Source organism: Pteronotus mesoamericanus, unplaced genomic scaffold (assembly GCF_021234165.1).
Source record: "Pteronotus mesoamericanus isolate MK-2021 breed Mesoamerican mustached bat unplaced genomic scaffold, CSHL_Meso_final contig_82, whole genome shotgun sequence".
NCBI classification, from domain to species: domain Eukaryota; kingdom Metazoa; phylum Chordata; class Mammalia; order Chiroptera; family Mormoopidae; genus Pteronotus; species Pteronotus mesoamericanus.
In genome coordinates this window covers 1,616,356-1,630,919 of record NW_026555265.1, presented here as the reverse complement: position 1 = coordinate 1,630,919, position 14,564 = coordinate 1,616,356, and the positions used below count along the sequence as shown (strand labels likewise).

The 14,564-nt window shown below is 38.8% G+C and overlaps 1 protein-coding gene across 1 annotated transcript; it reads left to right on the top strand.

The window, feature by feature from the left end:
- The first annotated feature begins 1,184 nt into the window (after positions 1 to 1,184).
- On the top strand, positions 1,185 to 6,987 carry CRYGS (crystallin gamma S). The gene is made up of 3 exons (XM_054585257.1): positions 1,185 to 1,241; positions 5,975 to 6,217; positions 6,580 to 6,987. The coding sequence occupies exons 1-3, from the start codon at positions 1,221 to 1,223 to the stop codon at positions 6,850 to 6,852; spliced, it is 537 nt and encodes a 178-aa protein (XP_054441232.1). The 5' UTR covers positions 1,185 to 1,220; the 3' UTR covers positions 6,853 to 6,987.
- The last annotated feature ends 7,577 nt before the right edge of the window (positions 6,988 to 14,564 follow it).

Genomic DNA, 14,564 nt, shown 5'->3' with positions numbered 1-14,564 from the left:
AAAACACATTTGCCATTTTCTGACTTTACCATATTGTATATTGGGGGCATCTCATTTATTAAAGTATTTGTTGGATGCTTGGTTAGTGGAAAGATGAGGAAGTGGGACTTTTGAGAAAAATATACTTGCCCAGGAAAAGTAAAATGGAAAACAGTTGAGTTGTATTGTGTGTGTTTGTGAGCATATATAAGGTATAATCTCATCCCTAAAGTCAGAGATGTATTAAGTGCCAACATGTTCTCTAAATAGGTCCTAATAAGATATCATTGGAGACAAATGCTACCTAACAGGTAGCAAGTTGAGCCCAGCTAAACCTTTGCAAATAATTCAGGAGTTCCCATAGTCGTTTTCCATCTCCCAAACTACATATGTAGCACCCTTTCTTGTGGATTAGAAAGTGAGTGAGTGAGAGTGAGTGAGTGAGTGTGTGTGTGTGTGTGTGTGAAACTAACTTAAAGAACCAGTGTAAAAGTCTGAATTCCTACATACCCTTTATCTAGATTCACCATGTGTTAACCTTTTACCACTTTACCACTCTATATAGTATTACTTTAATCTTGCTCAATGATTTGAGAGTAGGTTACAGTTATGTTGGACCTTTACTCCTAAATACCTTAGCATGTATTTAATAAAAACAGACATTTTCTTACCTAGCTAGTCATAGTACAAAGATAAAATTTAGGAAGTTTTAACATTGGTACAATAGTATTATCTAATACACAGTTTATATTGAAATTTTTGCTAATTGTTTCAAAGATGTCCCTTGTGGCAACTTTTTATTCAAATCCAGAGCATGCATTGCCTTTAGTTATATAAGATATGTTGCTTTGCAACATGTCACTTCTGTTCAGAAATACAGGATATCCTTTTGAATTATCTCTTAATGGTTTCTAGAAAATCAAATTGCCCAGGTAAGAAGACTTTTTTCATTTTTTATTTTGAAAACTTTGGCAAAGTTTTGGTGTCTTGACTCAGCAAAGTCTGTAGTACAGCAAGGCTTGGTAAGCATTAAAGTGGGCACTGAAGCTTTCCTTTATTGCATAATCCCATTTGTTTTTCTGGAAACCATCAATAGCTTCTAAATGACTGACTCAATTTTTGGATCCTATTCTCATGACTAAGCAAATGTTTGATTTGCAACCAGCCCAGTATAAATGTCTCTAACTCTGTAGCTATTCCTGGATTTCAGCACTGGGGATACCAATCTATGCACCAAAAAAATGTCTAACACTAGGGCCAAGGTAAGTAAATGGTCATACTGATTTTTAGCTTACCCACTTTTTTTTCACCTAGTAATACATTGAAAGAAGCATGAAGAAAAGTTTTTGCTCCTTTGCCTGGAGGTAGGATCGTGGTTAAAAGTTTGGGATTGGGAGAGAATATTAAGAAATGCTTACTCTTTTCTGCTCTAACAATTACATAACAGTTCGTTAAGGGGTAATCTTTATGTGTGGTGCTGTGTTGAGTACTGTACAAGTATATAATAAGTAAAAATCCTGATTTCTGTCTTCCAGCAATGCATATTCTATGAACTTCCACAGGAATAGGACATGCATACCAGAGGATTATTTGAAATGGAAAGCTTTCAGTATTCATAGAAAATTTTGTTTTATTAAATTCAGCCTCAACCATTAATATTTTAAAAGGACAAGGCAGATGAACCAATCAAGTGAATTAAATACTACATACTCTCTTCATTCAAGCAGTTACTTTTACCCTTAGCCCCAAATAAAGTGCTTGTTAAATTAGATAAATTGCCTTAAATACTTGACTCATAATTGTTGCACTGGGTATTGATCCCGCAGGCAGGGCTTTGGGAATGAGGGAATATATCTTTCTTTTTTTTAGCTCTTCCACTGACCACTTGGTCTAAGACAAAGCCATTTCCCCCCGATTTTTTAGTTTGAAAATTTTCAAATGCACTGAGTCTTTTTTTAAACCCACTCCCAACGATACATTTATTGATTTCTTTTTTAAGAGGAAGGGGGGAAGAGAGGAAGAAACATTGATTGGTTGCCTCCTGTAGGCACCCTGACGAGACTGAACCCTCAATCTAGGTATGTGCCCTGACCAGGAATTGAACCTGTGATCTTTCAGTGTGTGGGATGGCACTCCAACTGAGCCACACCAGCCAGGGCCAACCCCATGGAACTCAATAAGAAAAATGAATTATCATTAGGTCCCCCAAATTTATCATAAAATACAATACCTAATATTCAAACTGTATTCAAATTTCCCCCATTGCTCCCAAAAGTTTGCTCATGGCTGGCTTTTCCCCTGATGTAGGATCCAATGAAGAATTGATCATGCATTGCATTTGGTTGTCATGTTTCTTTAACCTTTTTTTTTCCTTTAGCCTTTTTTATATAGAACAGCCCCTTTACCCTTTTTGTTGTTGTCTCTTGAGACATTGGTATTTTTCAAAGTCCAGACCAGGTGTCTTGTAGAAAGTCCTGAAATCTAGACTTCTCTGATTGTTTCCACATGTTCAGATTTTAGCTAACCATCTATGGCAAGAAAGCTGCATAGACAATGCCAAGTACTTCTCATGGCATCATTTTAGGGAACACCTGTTAATGTGTTCCAGAATTGGTTAGTGCCTGATTTTTTTTCCATTTAGAAAATAGAACTAATAATCATACTTACCCATAAAGCTTGGGGAAAAAAATGAGACAGTGTCTTTAGTGCTCTGAGGTTCTTGAAAATTCATACGTCATTGCACATACCACTAAAAATAATTCGAATTCCTTCGGGGGATATCCATGTGCCTTGAAGGAAGGCTGTTACAGACCACGGTAGATGAAAACATCCCTGCTCTCAGAGCTTTCCAAAGTGGTGATGGTGTGCTCTCTCTTATTTCTTGTAGCTGGGCTTTTTACTTAAGGTAAATAACCCTGTTTGATAGACCAAAGAAAATAGTATCTCTTTCTCTTACTACTTCTCCCTTTCCTACTATCTTGCTAGCAATTTAATCAGAGGAGTTATGGGCTTGGCAAAATATAATGTATTATGTTTGTTTTTATTACCTCTGGAACACCTGAGACAATTTTCTTTCTGCTGTATTGGATTAGTAGGCCATTTTATTAAAAAAACAAACTTGAAAATGAGAGGAATTTTGAAATTCTAGGTAAATCTGAGAATTTCTTAGCCTTCTCTGCTGACTATCTATCTATCTATCTATCTATCTATCTATCTATCTATCTATCTATCTATCTATCTATCTATTTTGCCCAAGAGTCAAAACCTCCTCTCAAGTGACCATAGGGTAGATTTCATGGTCCTCCATGAAAAATGCAAAGTTGCAACATTCTCGGGATCCTGAGATTTGGAAGTTCTCCCACTGAAAGGAGATCTTGGTCCTGGAGCTTAGTAATGATTCCAGGACATCAGTGCTTTGTTTCAATCTTGGGATGGTTGGCTTCTCTGCTGGGACGGTGGACAACAATGGGACCTTGTAGACATCATGTATATTTTCCGTTCTCGGATACTGATGTCAGGCAGATGTGCAGGGGGCAGTAAGTGTGAGAAACAGTGAAGGAAAATAGATGACACTAACTTAATTTCCCATATCCCTTGAAAAGCTGCCTTTTTTTTTTTGTAATTGACCAAAAACCAAAGGTCAAATTGAATTAACAACTTTGGGTCTATTTATAGAAAAGTTACCTTGATTTTCCTAAAGACCTTTCCTTGGGTTTTGGGAAAATCCTCTCAGACTCAGGATCAGTCTTACTCTATTTTTTTTTTAGAGTAAATGCTGTATGTTGACAGAGATAGCTGTGCAGGTAGGAAGACAGCAAAGGGGGAGATAAAGTAATATAAAATGAAAAACATTACTAACCAGCAATTTGCACTGCAGTCTTCTCACCTGTAACTAACTGGTAACTATCTAGTGACCTTAGGCAACTTATTTAACTTCTTTTTCTATAACAACTATAGCAAAAGTTTATTGGTAATTGGAGCCAAGTATTAAACTAAGTGCGCTATTAATATTCTGTTGGACCCTCAGAACAATCCTGTGCAGTAGATATTGTTACCCAGTTTCACAGATGAAGAGACTGAGCTTCAGCGAATGGCCTGTCCAAGGTCACAGAGCCAGTAATTAGTGCTGCTGCACTTTTGTTTATCTGCAAACATGCTCTGCATCTAAATATGTGCTGCATTGAAATGGGAAAGGGAGCTGGAAGAGAGAAATTGGGGAAGGGGAGGAAGAAGATGAAGTATATGATTTAGGGGTGGGAAGGAGTAAGGAAGTTTTTTAGGGAACAGGAAATAGAATAGAAATGGCAAAGGTAAGGAGAGGAGATTAAGATAGAAGGAAATAATTATTAATGGGGAATTATCTAGAAAGAACCATGGGGGGGTGGAAGGGGATGAGGTTTTATGCCCATTTGCAAATCATTCTTGGTTTTTTTCCTCTCCTTTATTCTCTACATCTAATTAGTCACCAAATCCTTTTTTGACTTTTAATATCTTTTGACTATTTCCTCATTATCCTTCACATTGCAATTGCCCCTCCGTTGGCCCTCTCCACTCACCTAGTCCATAGCAACCATCTGTTTCCAGTTGCATCTCCTACATGATCACCAAAGGATTCTAAGCATGGCTCCTGCATCTTTCCTGGCTTTATTTCCTGATACTTCACAAATACTCTATATGTACCAGGTTTAATGAACTACTGGTCCCTATAATGACCTTTCACCCCTTTATTCCTTTGAACATGTCATCCTTTCTCCTCTGCCCCTGGAAAACCCACAACTATCTATCCTTCAAGCCTCACCTCTAAGATCTCACCAGACTACTTGGCTCTGTTCCTCCCAAGGGTTTCTCTTTTTTAAATCGATAAAGAAAGCCACAAGGTGGCAGCATAACGCCAGGGAATTAACTTCTGGAATCAATGGCACCTGTGATTTCAGTTCTAAATTTGTCTTGGATTGTGGAATTTTAGAAGAAGGGACAAACTCTAGTTCCTTTGATCTACTGGCTGTCAGACGTTGTTTCATGAAGCCCTAGGAATTTCTGGGAACGCCATCTCCCATTTCAACCAGAAAAGCTCTGAGTTCTACTCTACAGCCAGGGCTTCCAAGTGCAGTCTATTCCTTTCTTTTGACAAATGGGAAATTGGAGCCCAGAGAGATGGCTTGACTGAGGTGGTAGGGCTGATTACAGAGATGGCAGCTGCAGAGCCCAGATTTATTATTTCTGCTTTCTGGGGGATGCATATTTCCAGGGCCATCACAGATCTCAGAGGTGTACCCTGATGTTCTGTTAGAAACTTGGTGAGAGTTTGAAAGAGAGAACATCTTGCCTTCTCATTTTGTTACTTTGCAACAGCTCTCTTGGCAATGAAATCATAACAGGCCATAATATGGTGTATTTTCAAGATTCAGACCTTTGAGAAAGGAGATTTTAATGGTCAGATGTATGCTCTAAATCCATCTAAAATAAGTTCTCTAAAACTAAGGTCTGTTTTGTTTTTTTTCCTACATATCTTCCACACCACCTAAAATGAATGTCTGCATATGCACTCCTGTATCCTCGCCAAACATTTATTAAGAGTCTGTCAATGCTGGGCACAGGGGTTAGTAGCTTAACTCAGGTTTGGTCCCTTGCCCTTGGATGCAGTATACCAGGAGTCCTGTGGGAGGGAGAGACATATTAGTAGATAGTTTATTATATAATGTGGTAAAGTGAGCTGTGGGAACAAAAAGGAGAAAGCAATGAGCTTGAGTCTGAAATTGCTGACTTCTATTAGAGCACTTTTTGTTTTGTTTCACTTTAAGCCTTCAGAAAGGACTCCTTGCTATTGTTGACAACCAAAGTTGTCTGCCAGAAGGCAAATGCTGTAAGGTGAGGGAGAGCAAACTGGAGGAGGAAGGATTATCTAAAGTGGGGAATATATTCTTAATTTTTATTTTATGTATGAATAATGCATACAACCAACTCCTCAGTTCTCTTTGCATGCCCTGTACTTCAGATTACTTTCTATGAAGACAAAAATTTTCAAGGCCGCCACTATGATTGCAATTGTGACTGTGCAGATTTCCACATGTACCTGAATCGCTGCAACTCCATTAGAGTGGAAGGGGGCACCTGGGTTGCGTATGAAAGGCCTAACTTTTCTGGGCACATGTACATCTTACCCCGGGGTGAGTACCCTGAATACCAGCACTGGCTGGCCCTCAATGACCGCCTCGGCTCCTGCAGAGCTGTTCATCTGGTGAGTGGGCTGTGCGTTCGCTCGCCCTCCCCCCATCATTTTTCTTTTCTTTTCTGTGAGAGTCTTTTGAGGTTTTCCTACTTCTTAATGGGGAGCTGTCTTTTTCTGGCTGTGAAAGCTTCAATAAAACCTTAGGACAGTTCATCACAAGACTGAATATGTTAATTATTACCTCTTGAGGATTTTAAGGAAATAAGTTTTTCTTGTTGAAAGTCAGCTGTTTCCGTCAGTGCACAGTGGGTATGGGAGTATAGATCTAGATTTCAAGATGGTGGGTTCTGAACCATGCTGTTCTCTGGCCTGCTGGTGATTTCCATAATAGTTGCTGTTCATTTCCTCCTGTGTGTTTTTTTTTTTTTCAGTCTCGCGGAGGCCAGTATAAGATTCAGATCTTTGAGAAAGGGGATTTTAATGGTCAGATGTATGAAACCACTGAAGATTGTCCTTCCATCATGGAGCAATTTCACATGCAAGAGGTCCACTCCTGTAAAGTGCTGGAGGGTGCCTGGATCTTCTACGAGCTCCCCAGCTATCGTGGCAGGCAGTACCTCCTGGACAAGAGGGAGTACCGGAAGCCCATCGACTGGGGTGCAGCTTCGCCTGCTGTCCAGTCTTTCCGCCGTGTTGTGGAGTAATGGCATGGATGGGGCCACAAGCTTCTTCCTGGCAGCCTAATGCTGGCTGGCTTTGTCATTCAAGTAAGCATTATAAATAAAACAATTGTCATGCATTCCACTCTTGACTGTAATGCCTCTCCTTAAACACTTTTAGAGATCAGTAAAATAGTACCCACCAGAGTGTGCAGTTACATAAAACAGCTAACTCAGCCTTCAGGTTACCAGCCTGTCTCTCTGTACCAAACAAAATGGGACTCCATTAAAAACTTAGAAAATCACACTGTTTCTTATTGCTTAAGTTTTATATTAATTCACAGGTACAATAATAATAGCTGCTTTTATTATACCATTTTCACCACATCCTATGAAAGACGTGCTTTATCTGCATTTTACAAATAAGGAAACCGGAGCTTAGAGAAATTAAAAACTTGCCCAAGTTTACCAGCTGGTGAATGAAGGACCCAGGATATTTGTTTCCAAAGCCCTGTTATTCATTCAACACATATTGGCTGGGGATCCATGTACATAATGTAAATACACAAACCTGAGATAGAATGCATACCTATCAAGACAGCCAGTGAAAACCAGGCTATTACTTGAAAACAGCAATGCCATAAGTCCCTTGAAGTCCTTAAGATCCAGAGATTTCTGTGTCAGGTCCCTCTCAACCCTTAAGTCTGGAGAGGACGTGTTAAACAATTTTCCCTACTTTAATAGTTGAAATGGAGTTTTACTTTGAGATTGTATTTATTTAATCTTGAAGGAAATAGGGCCTCACTAGGAATATTTAGTGAGTATCCTAGGGAACCAGAGGATATTCTGGACATACCTGTCTTTAAAAAGATGGCAAAGCCCATGTCTTCTAGGAGTTTTTCCTGATAAGGACAAAGTAGAACAGCTGAGGACCCTCCCTTTGTGTATATACTTCAGTCTGTACTCTAGTCTGTGGTGCATACTCTCCCCTGGATGATTTATTCATTATGTTAACTTCTCCTGCATTTTGCTGTTTGTTGCTGTTGTTATTTTTGTTTTGAGTGAAGGACTTTTAGAAATTTGGGTGAAAGTGAGGGAGGAAGACATGGTAAACTGAGGAGGAGGAAAGAGAGGCCACTTGCTGAGCTACAAAGAGCTCTGGACCTTGTCACCCTACCATGAAGTTAATTTTCCTTATCTCCAAAATGAGGGAGTTGAACCGAATGCTCCCTCAAGTCCCATCGAACGTAAATATTCTAATTCTCTGATGCCTAGGAGGATGCTGAAAGACTAGCTGTGTTCAAAGACTACTAATACTTATTTTTAGAGGTATAGTTTCTGAGAATGACCTCAGAGATCCTGGCTCTTCTTTTCTGCAGAGGAAACTGAGGCTGCGTAGTAACAGAGCAAGTTACTGTCAGTCTCAACTGCTGCCATGTTCCCGTGCTTGGTGAGCTGGTCACAGTCTGTTCAAAGCAACTAGAAGAGCAGTTCTGGCAGCAGGATAGGAAAACACACATCAGGATGACTAACCACAGTCTCAAAGAAGAGGAAGATGACTTTTGACAGATAAAACTATTATTATTTTGGAATGTTTTATGATTCTTGGTTCATGCCCTGATCCAGAAAGAGATTGCCACCATTCTCCCCAGCTGTGAACACATCAATCAACTTGCACTTTAAAGGAATTTATATTAGAGGCCAAAAGCACTTGTGTATTTGTCTATCAATCAACCTCAGTTCTGGTAGAACATTCTGCTGTTAGAGCAAGAAACAGGTGCCCCACCTGTCAAGCACACCCAGCAAAGTACCTGGGTCATTATTTGGAAGTATTATCTACTTTTTATTGTTTTGCTGCTCTAAAATGGGTGGTGGGGAGGGGGCCCATTTCAAGAAAATAGGGCAATGGTGTGCTTAGACCATTTTAGTCCTCTTTCCATTCTGAGCATTCCTCTGAGACAAGTCTTTGAATATTTCTCAAATACAGAGCCAACTTCCTCAAAAATGTAACAGTAAAGCCTCTACAGTAGTGGAATCTAAAAGCAAACAAACAAATAAATAAAACTGATTGATACAGGGAACAGCTGATTGTTGCCAAAGGGGAAGAGGGTAGGAGGTTGGGCTGTCACAGGGCAGGGGTGTAGGGGATTGAGAGGGAGGAATGGGAGTTAAATGTGACCAGGTGTCATTTATTCCTTTATTCAAGGAAAATAAAATTTAAAAACAAAAAGTAAGACCTCCAGGATAGGGTTGCCAGATTGAATACAGGACAATATTAGTAACCCCAAGTCAGATATAAATATATATGCAGTGTAAGTATATCCCAAGTATTGGATGGGATGTACTTACACTAAAACATTACTTGTCATTTGTCTGAAATAGAAATTTAACTTATTCCTGTATTTTTATTTGCTAAATCCGTCAACACTATACTTAAAGGGTAAGGCGAAGGAGTGACATGGGGCTAACAGCACGGGGTGATACAGGCCGTGGAAACTGGAGACCCGTGTCCCACGGAAGGGCATTTAAACATAGTCTTTTAAAAAGCACTGTGAGCCTGCAAAAGGGTCTGCAGCCAGATTTGGGCCATGACCCTCAGTCCCTAATCTTGATTTGTTGGAGAGCTCTGAACATCAGAAAATACTTCTTTGAGCGAGTCAAAATCTCCCTGGAAGTTTAAACCTCTCTTCTGGTTCTGCTTTTCATCTGTTCTTCATTCCCAACAGAGCCCTTCAGGTATTTAAAAGATGTTCCCTGTTTGTCTCGGTACTAGGCTGAACACTTCCTATGCTTTCCCCTGTTTCTCTCTTGATGTGGTTGGCTCCCAGTCTCTTCACCATCCTGGTGCCCTCTTCTATGCTAATTGGAGATTATCTTCCCCCCCACTGTTCTAGCTATAGTCTGACCAGAGCAGACTGCATCTAGAGGATTGTGTTCCGTTCTTCCACCCTCCTTTCTTAGATACATACTGTTCTTGACTGAGCTCAACTCTCCTTGTACCTTCCCACCAACCCTGATATGGGCCTGGCCACCCTTTGCTAAAAACTGGCGTTCCAGTTGAAGGAGAAAGCTTCCTTTCCCTCTGGAAAGTTAGAAATGGATTCAAATCCTGCCACTTCCATATGTTAGCTCTAAATTACACAATCTAATCTATTTTAACCTAACCTCAATTTCTTTATCTGTAAAACAAAGACAATACTTTGTTTTGTTTATATGTAATATAATAATATAAGATAATGTATGAAAATGAAAAATACATAACAGGTATGGCCAATTCTTATTTTTTGCAGTAGTTATATTCTATAAAGACTGTGAACACTGAATAGTGAATACTGAACTAATCCTAGAGGAAATACAGAATTAGGTGGCTGTGAGCCTGTGATCACAACATTTTTGACAATAAATGCATAACCCTTTTTATTTTTTTAACTTCCAAAATATTTATTTTTTGAGGCCTAGCTATTTGTCTAGAATTTTTTCTAGGCACTAGGAATAAATGAATGAATAAAATATTGTTTCTATCATGTTACATGTCCCTTTAACAATGAAATCCAATTCTAGCTAAAAACACATCCTACATAGGTTATAGATAGCCTTTTTAAATATGTGTTTCTATTTAAAAAAACACCTTAATATATATTGTTGATTCATTAACATTGAATTCATGGCCACTCATACCTGAATGAAATTTACCTAACACACATATTTTCCCTGTAAGGCACAGTGCAGCCTTCTTATGCTAGGGAGCACTAGACAGCACTTCAGCACTACACTGAGGGTCTTTTCAAACAGCAAAATCTCCAACCAGAGGAAAACACTGCAAAACATATAACACTAAGTAGACTGCAAAAACAAACAAATGAACAAACCAAAAAAAACCTTGTTTACAGTAGGAGAGCAGAGCATCTCTCTCTGCCTTCTGAAACAAGGAAATCGGAAGGCAGAGCATTTGTTTGGTCTCAGCTGGGAATATCTACATTGGGAGACTCAAGTGTTTTGCTGCTCTACTCATGCTTGTGAATGACCTTGAAAGCACTATGAGTAGTGATTTGGGAATTACAAACACATTTTAGTGAGTAGGCAAATTCACAAGTATAAAATCTGTGAATAATGAAGATCGACTGTACTTTTTCCTACTATTTAAGCATCTGTTATGAGGTTATTTAGTTTTTTTGTTTTGTTTACTTGCTTACCTTTTTTATACCTCTCCATTCCCTAGTTGTTTTCAGAAAAGCATCTCTGCATTTTGGCAGATGCCTCATAGTTTGGCAGAAATACATCACAATCATCCAACCTATCCCATTGCTTTCACGACAGCCATATTTTTAGAGAAGCTTGGCCTTCTCTTAGCTCTCTCATTCACCTCTCTCCTGGTTCTAGCTGCCACCCGTTTCCAAGGTCAGCAGGGTGATCCCTAGTGTTCACACAACCACTCCTGGTTTTCTTTTCTTTTTTTTCTTAATGCAGATTGATTTTATATATTTTTTAAATGTCAAAAACCATTATAAAATCTTAAAACATTTAAATCCATTATAAAGTCTCAGCAATTAAAAAAAACATGACACCATCACAGAAGTAATCAAGTAGGTAAATGAAATAAAATGACCATTCTAGAAACAAATGTATATATCTGTCTAACAATGTAATATATGATTAAATTGATACATCAAATCAATGGGGAAAATAAGGCTTATTCAACAAATAAAGTGCATGGACCACTATTATTTGAAATAAAACCAATATAGAGCCCCGTTTCACACATTACACAAAAAATATTCAGGTGAGTTAAAAATCAATATATAAAATCTAAGGAGTTTTAGGAGAAAATACAAAATAATATTTTTCTTACCCTATAGTAAAATGTTCAAACCCAGAGTTATAAAGTAAAATATTGACAATATAACTATATTAAACATTTAACACTATACAGTAATATACATATAAAAAAGTTAAAGGACAAGTATTAGAAAAGGAAAGTATTTGCAACACATCTAAAAAAGGGTTAATAGGTTTTTTTTTTAGGGAAAAAATTCTGCAAACACTTACTCAGAAAACGGATAAAGAATACCAAAAAGCCATGTAAAGCTTTTTAAAAAATAATAGAAATAGGCAAGAAATATACAAAAACAGATTTAGTTTCAACAAATAATAAAGGAACAATTAAAATAACGCATCCTTGTCACAGATTAATAAATATTAAAAATATTGTAAAAATCAAGTATTGGTGACTGTGAAAGGAACTGGATATTCATAGACTCTTTTTCTTCATCTTTGTAAAACAGTCCCTTTAGTATATCTTGCAATGCTGGTTTGGTGGAGATGTATTCTTTTAGCCTTTTTTTGTCTGGGGAAACTCCTTATTTTGCCCTCCATTTTAAGTGAGAGCCTTGCTGGGTAGAGCAGTCTTGGTTGCAGACCTTTGTTTTTCATGACTTGGAATATTTCTTGCCATTCCCTTCTGGCTTGTAGTGTTTCTGCTGAGAAGTCAGCTGCTAGCTGTTCTGGGGCTCCCTTATATGTTACTACCTCTTTTCCCCTTGCTGCTTTTAGGATTCCCTGTTTGTCTTTGACATTTGCGGTTTTAATTATGATACGTCTTGGAGTGGACCTCATTGGGTTCCTCTTTTATGGGACCCTCTGTGCTTCCTGGATTTGTGTGACTTTTTCTCTTCTCCAATTAGGGAAGTTTTCCATCATGACTTTTTCAAACAGGTTCTCTATCCCTTCCTCCTCTTCTCCTTCTGGTATCCCCATTATATGGATATTATTACATCTCAGGTTGTCCTACATTTCCCTAAATGCCTCTTCATTCTTTTTGAGTCTTTTTCATTTTCTTGCTCTTTCTAGGAGCTTTTTTTCTACCTTATACTCCAGCTGGCTGATTCAATCCTCTGCTTCATCTAGCCTGCTTTTGAGCCTTTCTATTGTGTTCTTCAATTCAGAAATTGTATTCTTCATTTCCTCTTGTCTCTTCTTGATAGTTTCTATGTCCTTTTTCATGCTGATATAGTTTGCAGTAAGTTCCTTGTAGTTTCCCTGCAGTTTTTAGTAATGTTTTCTGAGCTCACTGAGCTCATTGAGCTTCCTTAGAACTGTTCTTTTGAACTCAGTATCTGATAGTTGACTTGCCTCTATTTCATTTCGTTCTCTTTCTGGGGATTCCTCCTTTCCCTTTGACCAGGGGGTGTTTCTTTGCCGTCCCATTATTTGTGAGGCTTTTCTTTTTTGCTTCTGCTTCTTAAATTGATCTACTTGATTTCTCGTTTTCTAATGTCTACCTTGTCTCTGTTATTTGGGACTATCAGGGGACAGAAGGCAGTGGACCGTCAAGCTCTCTTTCCAGCCCTCCAGTTTGGCCAGTCTTTGGCACTCACAGGAAAGAAGGGTTCCTGTTGGTGTGATTTCAAAGCAAGGGAAACCTCTGTGTCCACAGACACCTCCTACCTCTACCTTTTCACTCAAGCCTCAAACTTCAAAATCAGGGAATTTTAGAACTGGAAGGACTGAGGGCTTTCCCATACACCATAACAACATGGTGAGATGGGGGCTTATTAACCCCACTTTAAAGACAAGGAGCTAGGGCTCCAAGAGGTTAAATAACTTGTCCAGGATCACTGGTTCCACACCTCTTACTTTTTCCATTGTATCATATAGCTTCTGCTTCTCAGCCTTCACAGAGCACAACCATGGTACCTTATCAGTCATTGCATGAGCAATTCCTTTTAAAGAGCTGCATTGAGATATAATCCACATAACACACATTTCACCTATTTAATACAACACAATGTCTTTTGGTATGCCCACAGATGTGTGCAACCATCACCCCAGTCGATTTTAGAACATTTTCATCACTGCAAAAAAAAAAAAATCCTGTACCCTCTAAGGAGCTCTGCCTTAACTTCCCCCTCTCCTCCACCTCCACCCAAAATAATCACTAGTCTACTTTCTATATCTACATATTTGCTTGTTTTTGACAAGTCATATAAGCAAAATCATATATTATGTGGGGGGTTTTTTGTGTGTGACTGGCTTCTTCCACTTAGAAAAATTTTCTCAAGACTCACTGATGTTACAGCATATATCCATGCTTCACTCCTTCTCTTGGCCAAATAATGTTCCATTGTGTGGAATTTCTGCATTTTGTTTATCCACTCACCAGTTGATGGACATGAGTTGTTTCCACCTTTTGACTACTATGAATAATATTGCTATAAACAAGGTTTTATGTGGACACATATTTTCATTTCTCTTGAGTATATACTTAGGAGTGCAATTGCTGGCAGCACGAACTATTTATAAATGCACGTGGGTCCTTAAAGCCACACAGACCTAGATTCAACTCTTAAAGTCTTACTTTCCGGTTGTCAGGTTTCAGGCAAATATACCTCTCTAGTCTGAGCCTTCTCATATGTAAAATAGAGATAATTATTTCTACTTCTCAGTGGTTTTGTTGGCATGAGACAAAATAATAAGGGAAAGTCCTTGGCCCAGCGAACTACCCAAAGGAACAGATACTCAATTAAGGCAGTTATTCTAAAATCTCCTGAATGCGGTATCCCTGCAGGAAGAGGCACAAAGCCGCAAGTGGCCCTCCCTGAAAAGGTTGGAAACTAGTGGGCTGGTGGTCTCCCCAAGCCCTCCCTGCCTTAATGATCAGTAACTGAGGTGTCTGTAAATGATGTCTGAGATGCTGTCTGGTGAGCAGGTGGAGGGGGAGGGAGTAGAGGTAAGGCAGTGGGTAGGGGCTACAAGGGAGC

Bases quoted from the DNA above. Each gene is read 5' to 3' on its own strand.
- CRYGS (XM_054585257.1), top strand. From the start codon at position 1,221: ATGTCTAACACTAGGGCCAAG. The intron at 1,242-5,974 runs GTAAGTAAATGG...CCTGTACTTCAG, and splicing joins TGTCTAACACTAGGGCCAAG to ATTACTTTCTATGAAGACAA. The intron at 6,218-6,579 runs GTGAGTGGGCTG...TTTTTTTTTCAG, and splicing joins CCTGCAGAGCTGTTCATCTG to TCTCGCGGAGGCCAGTATAA.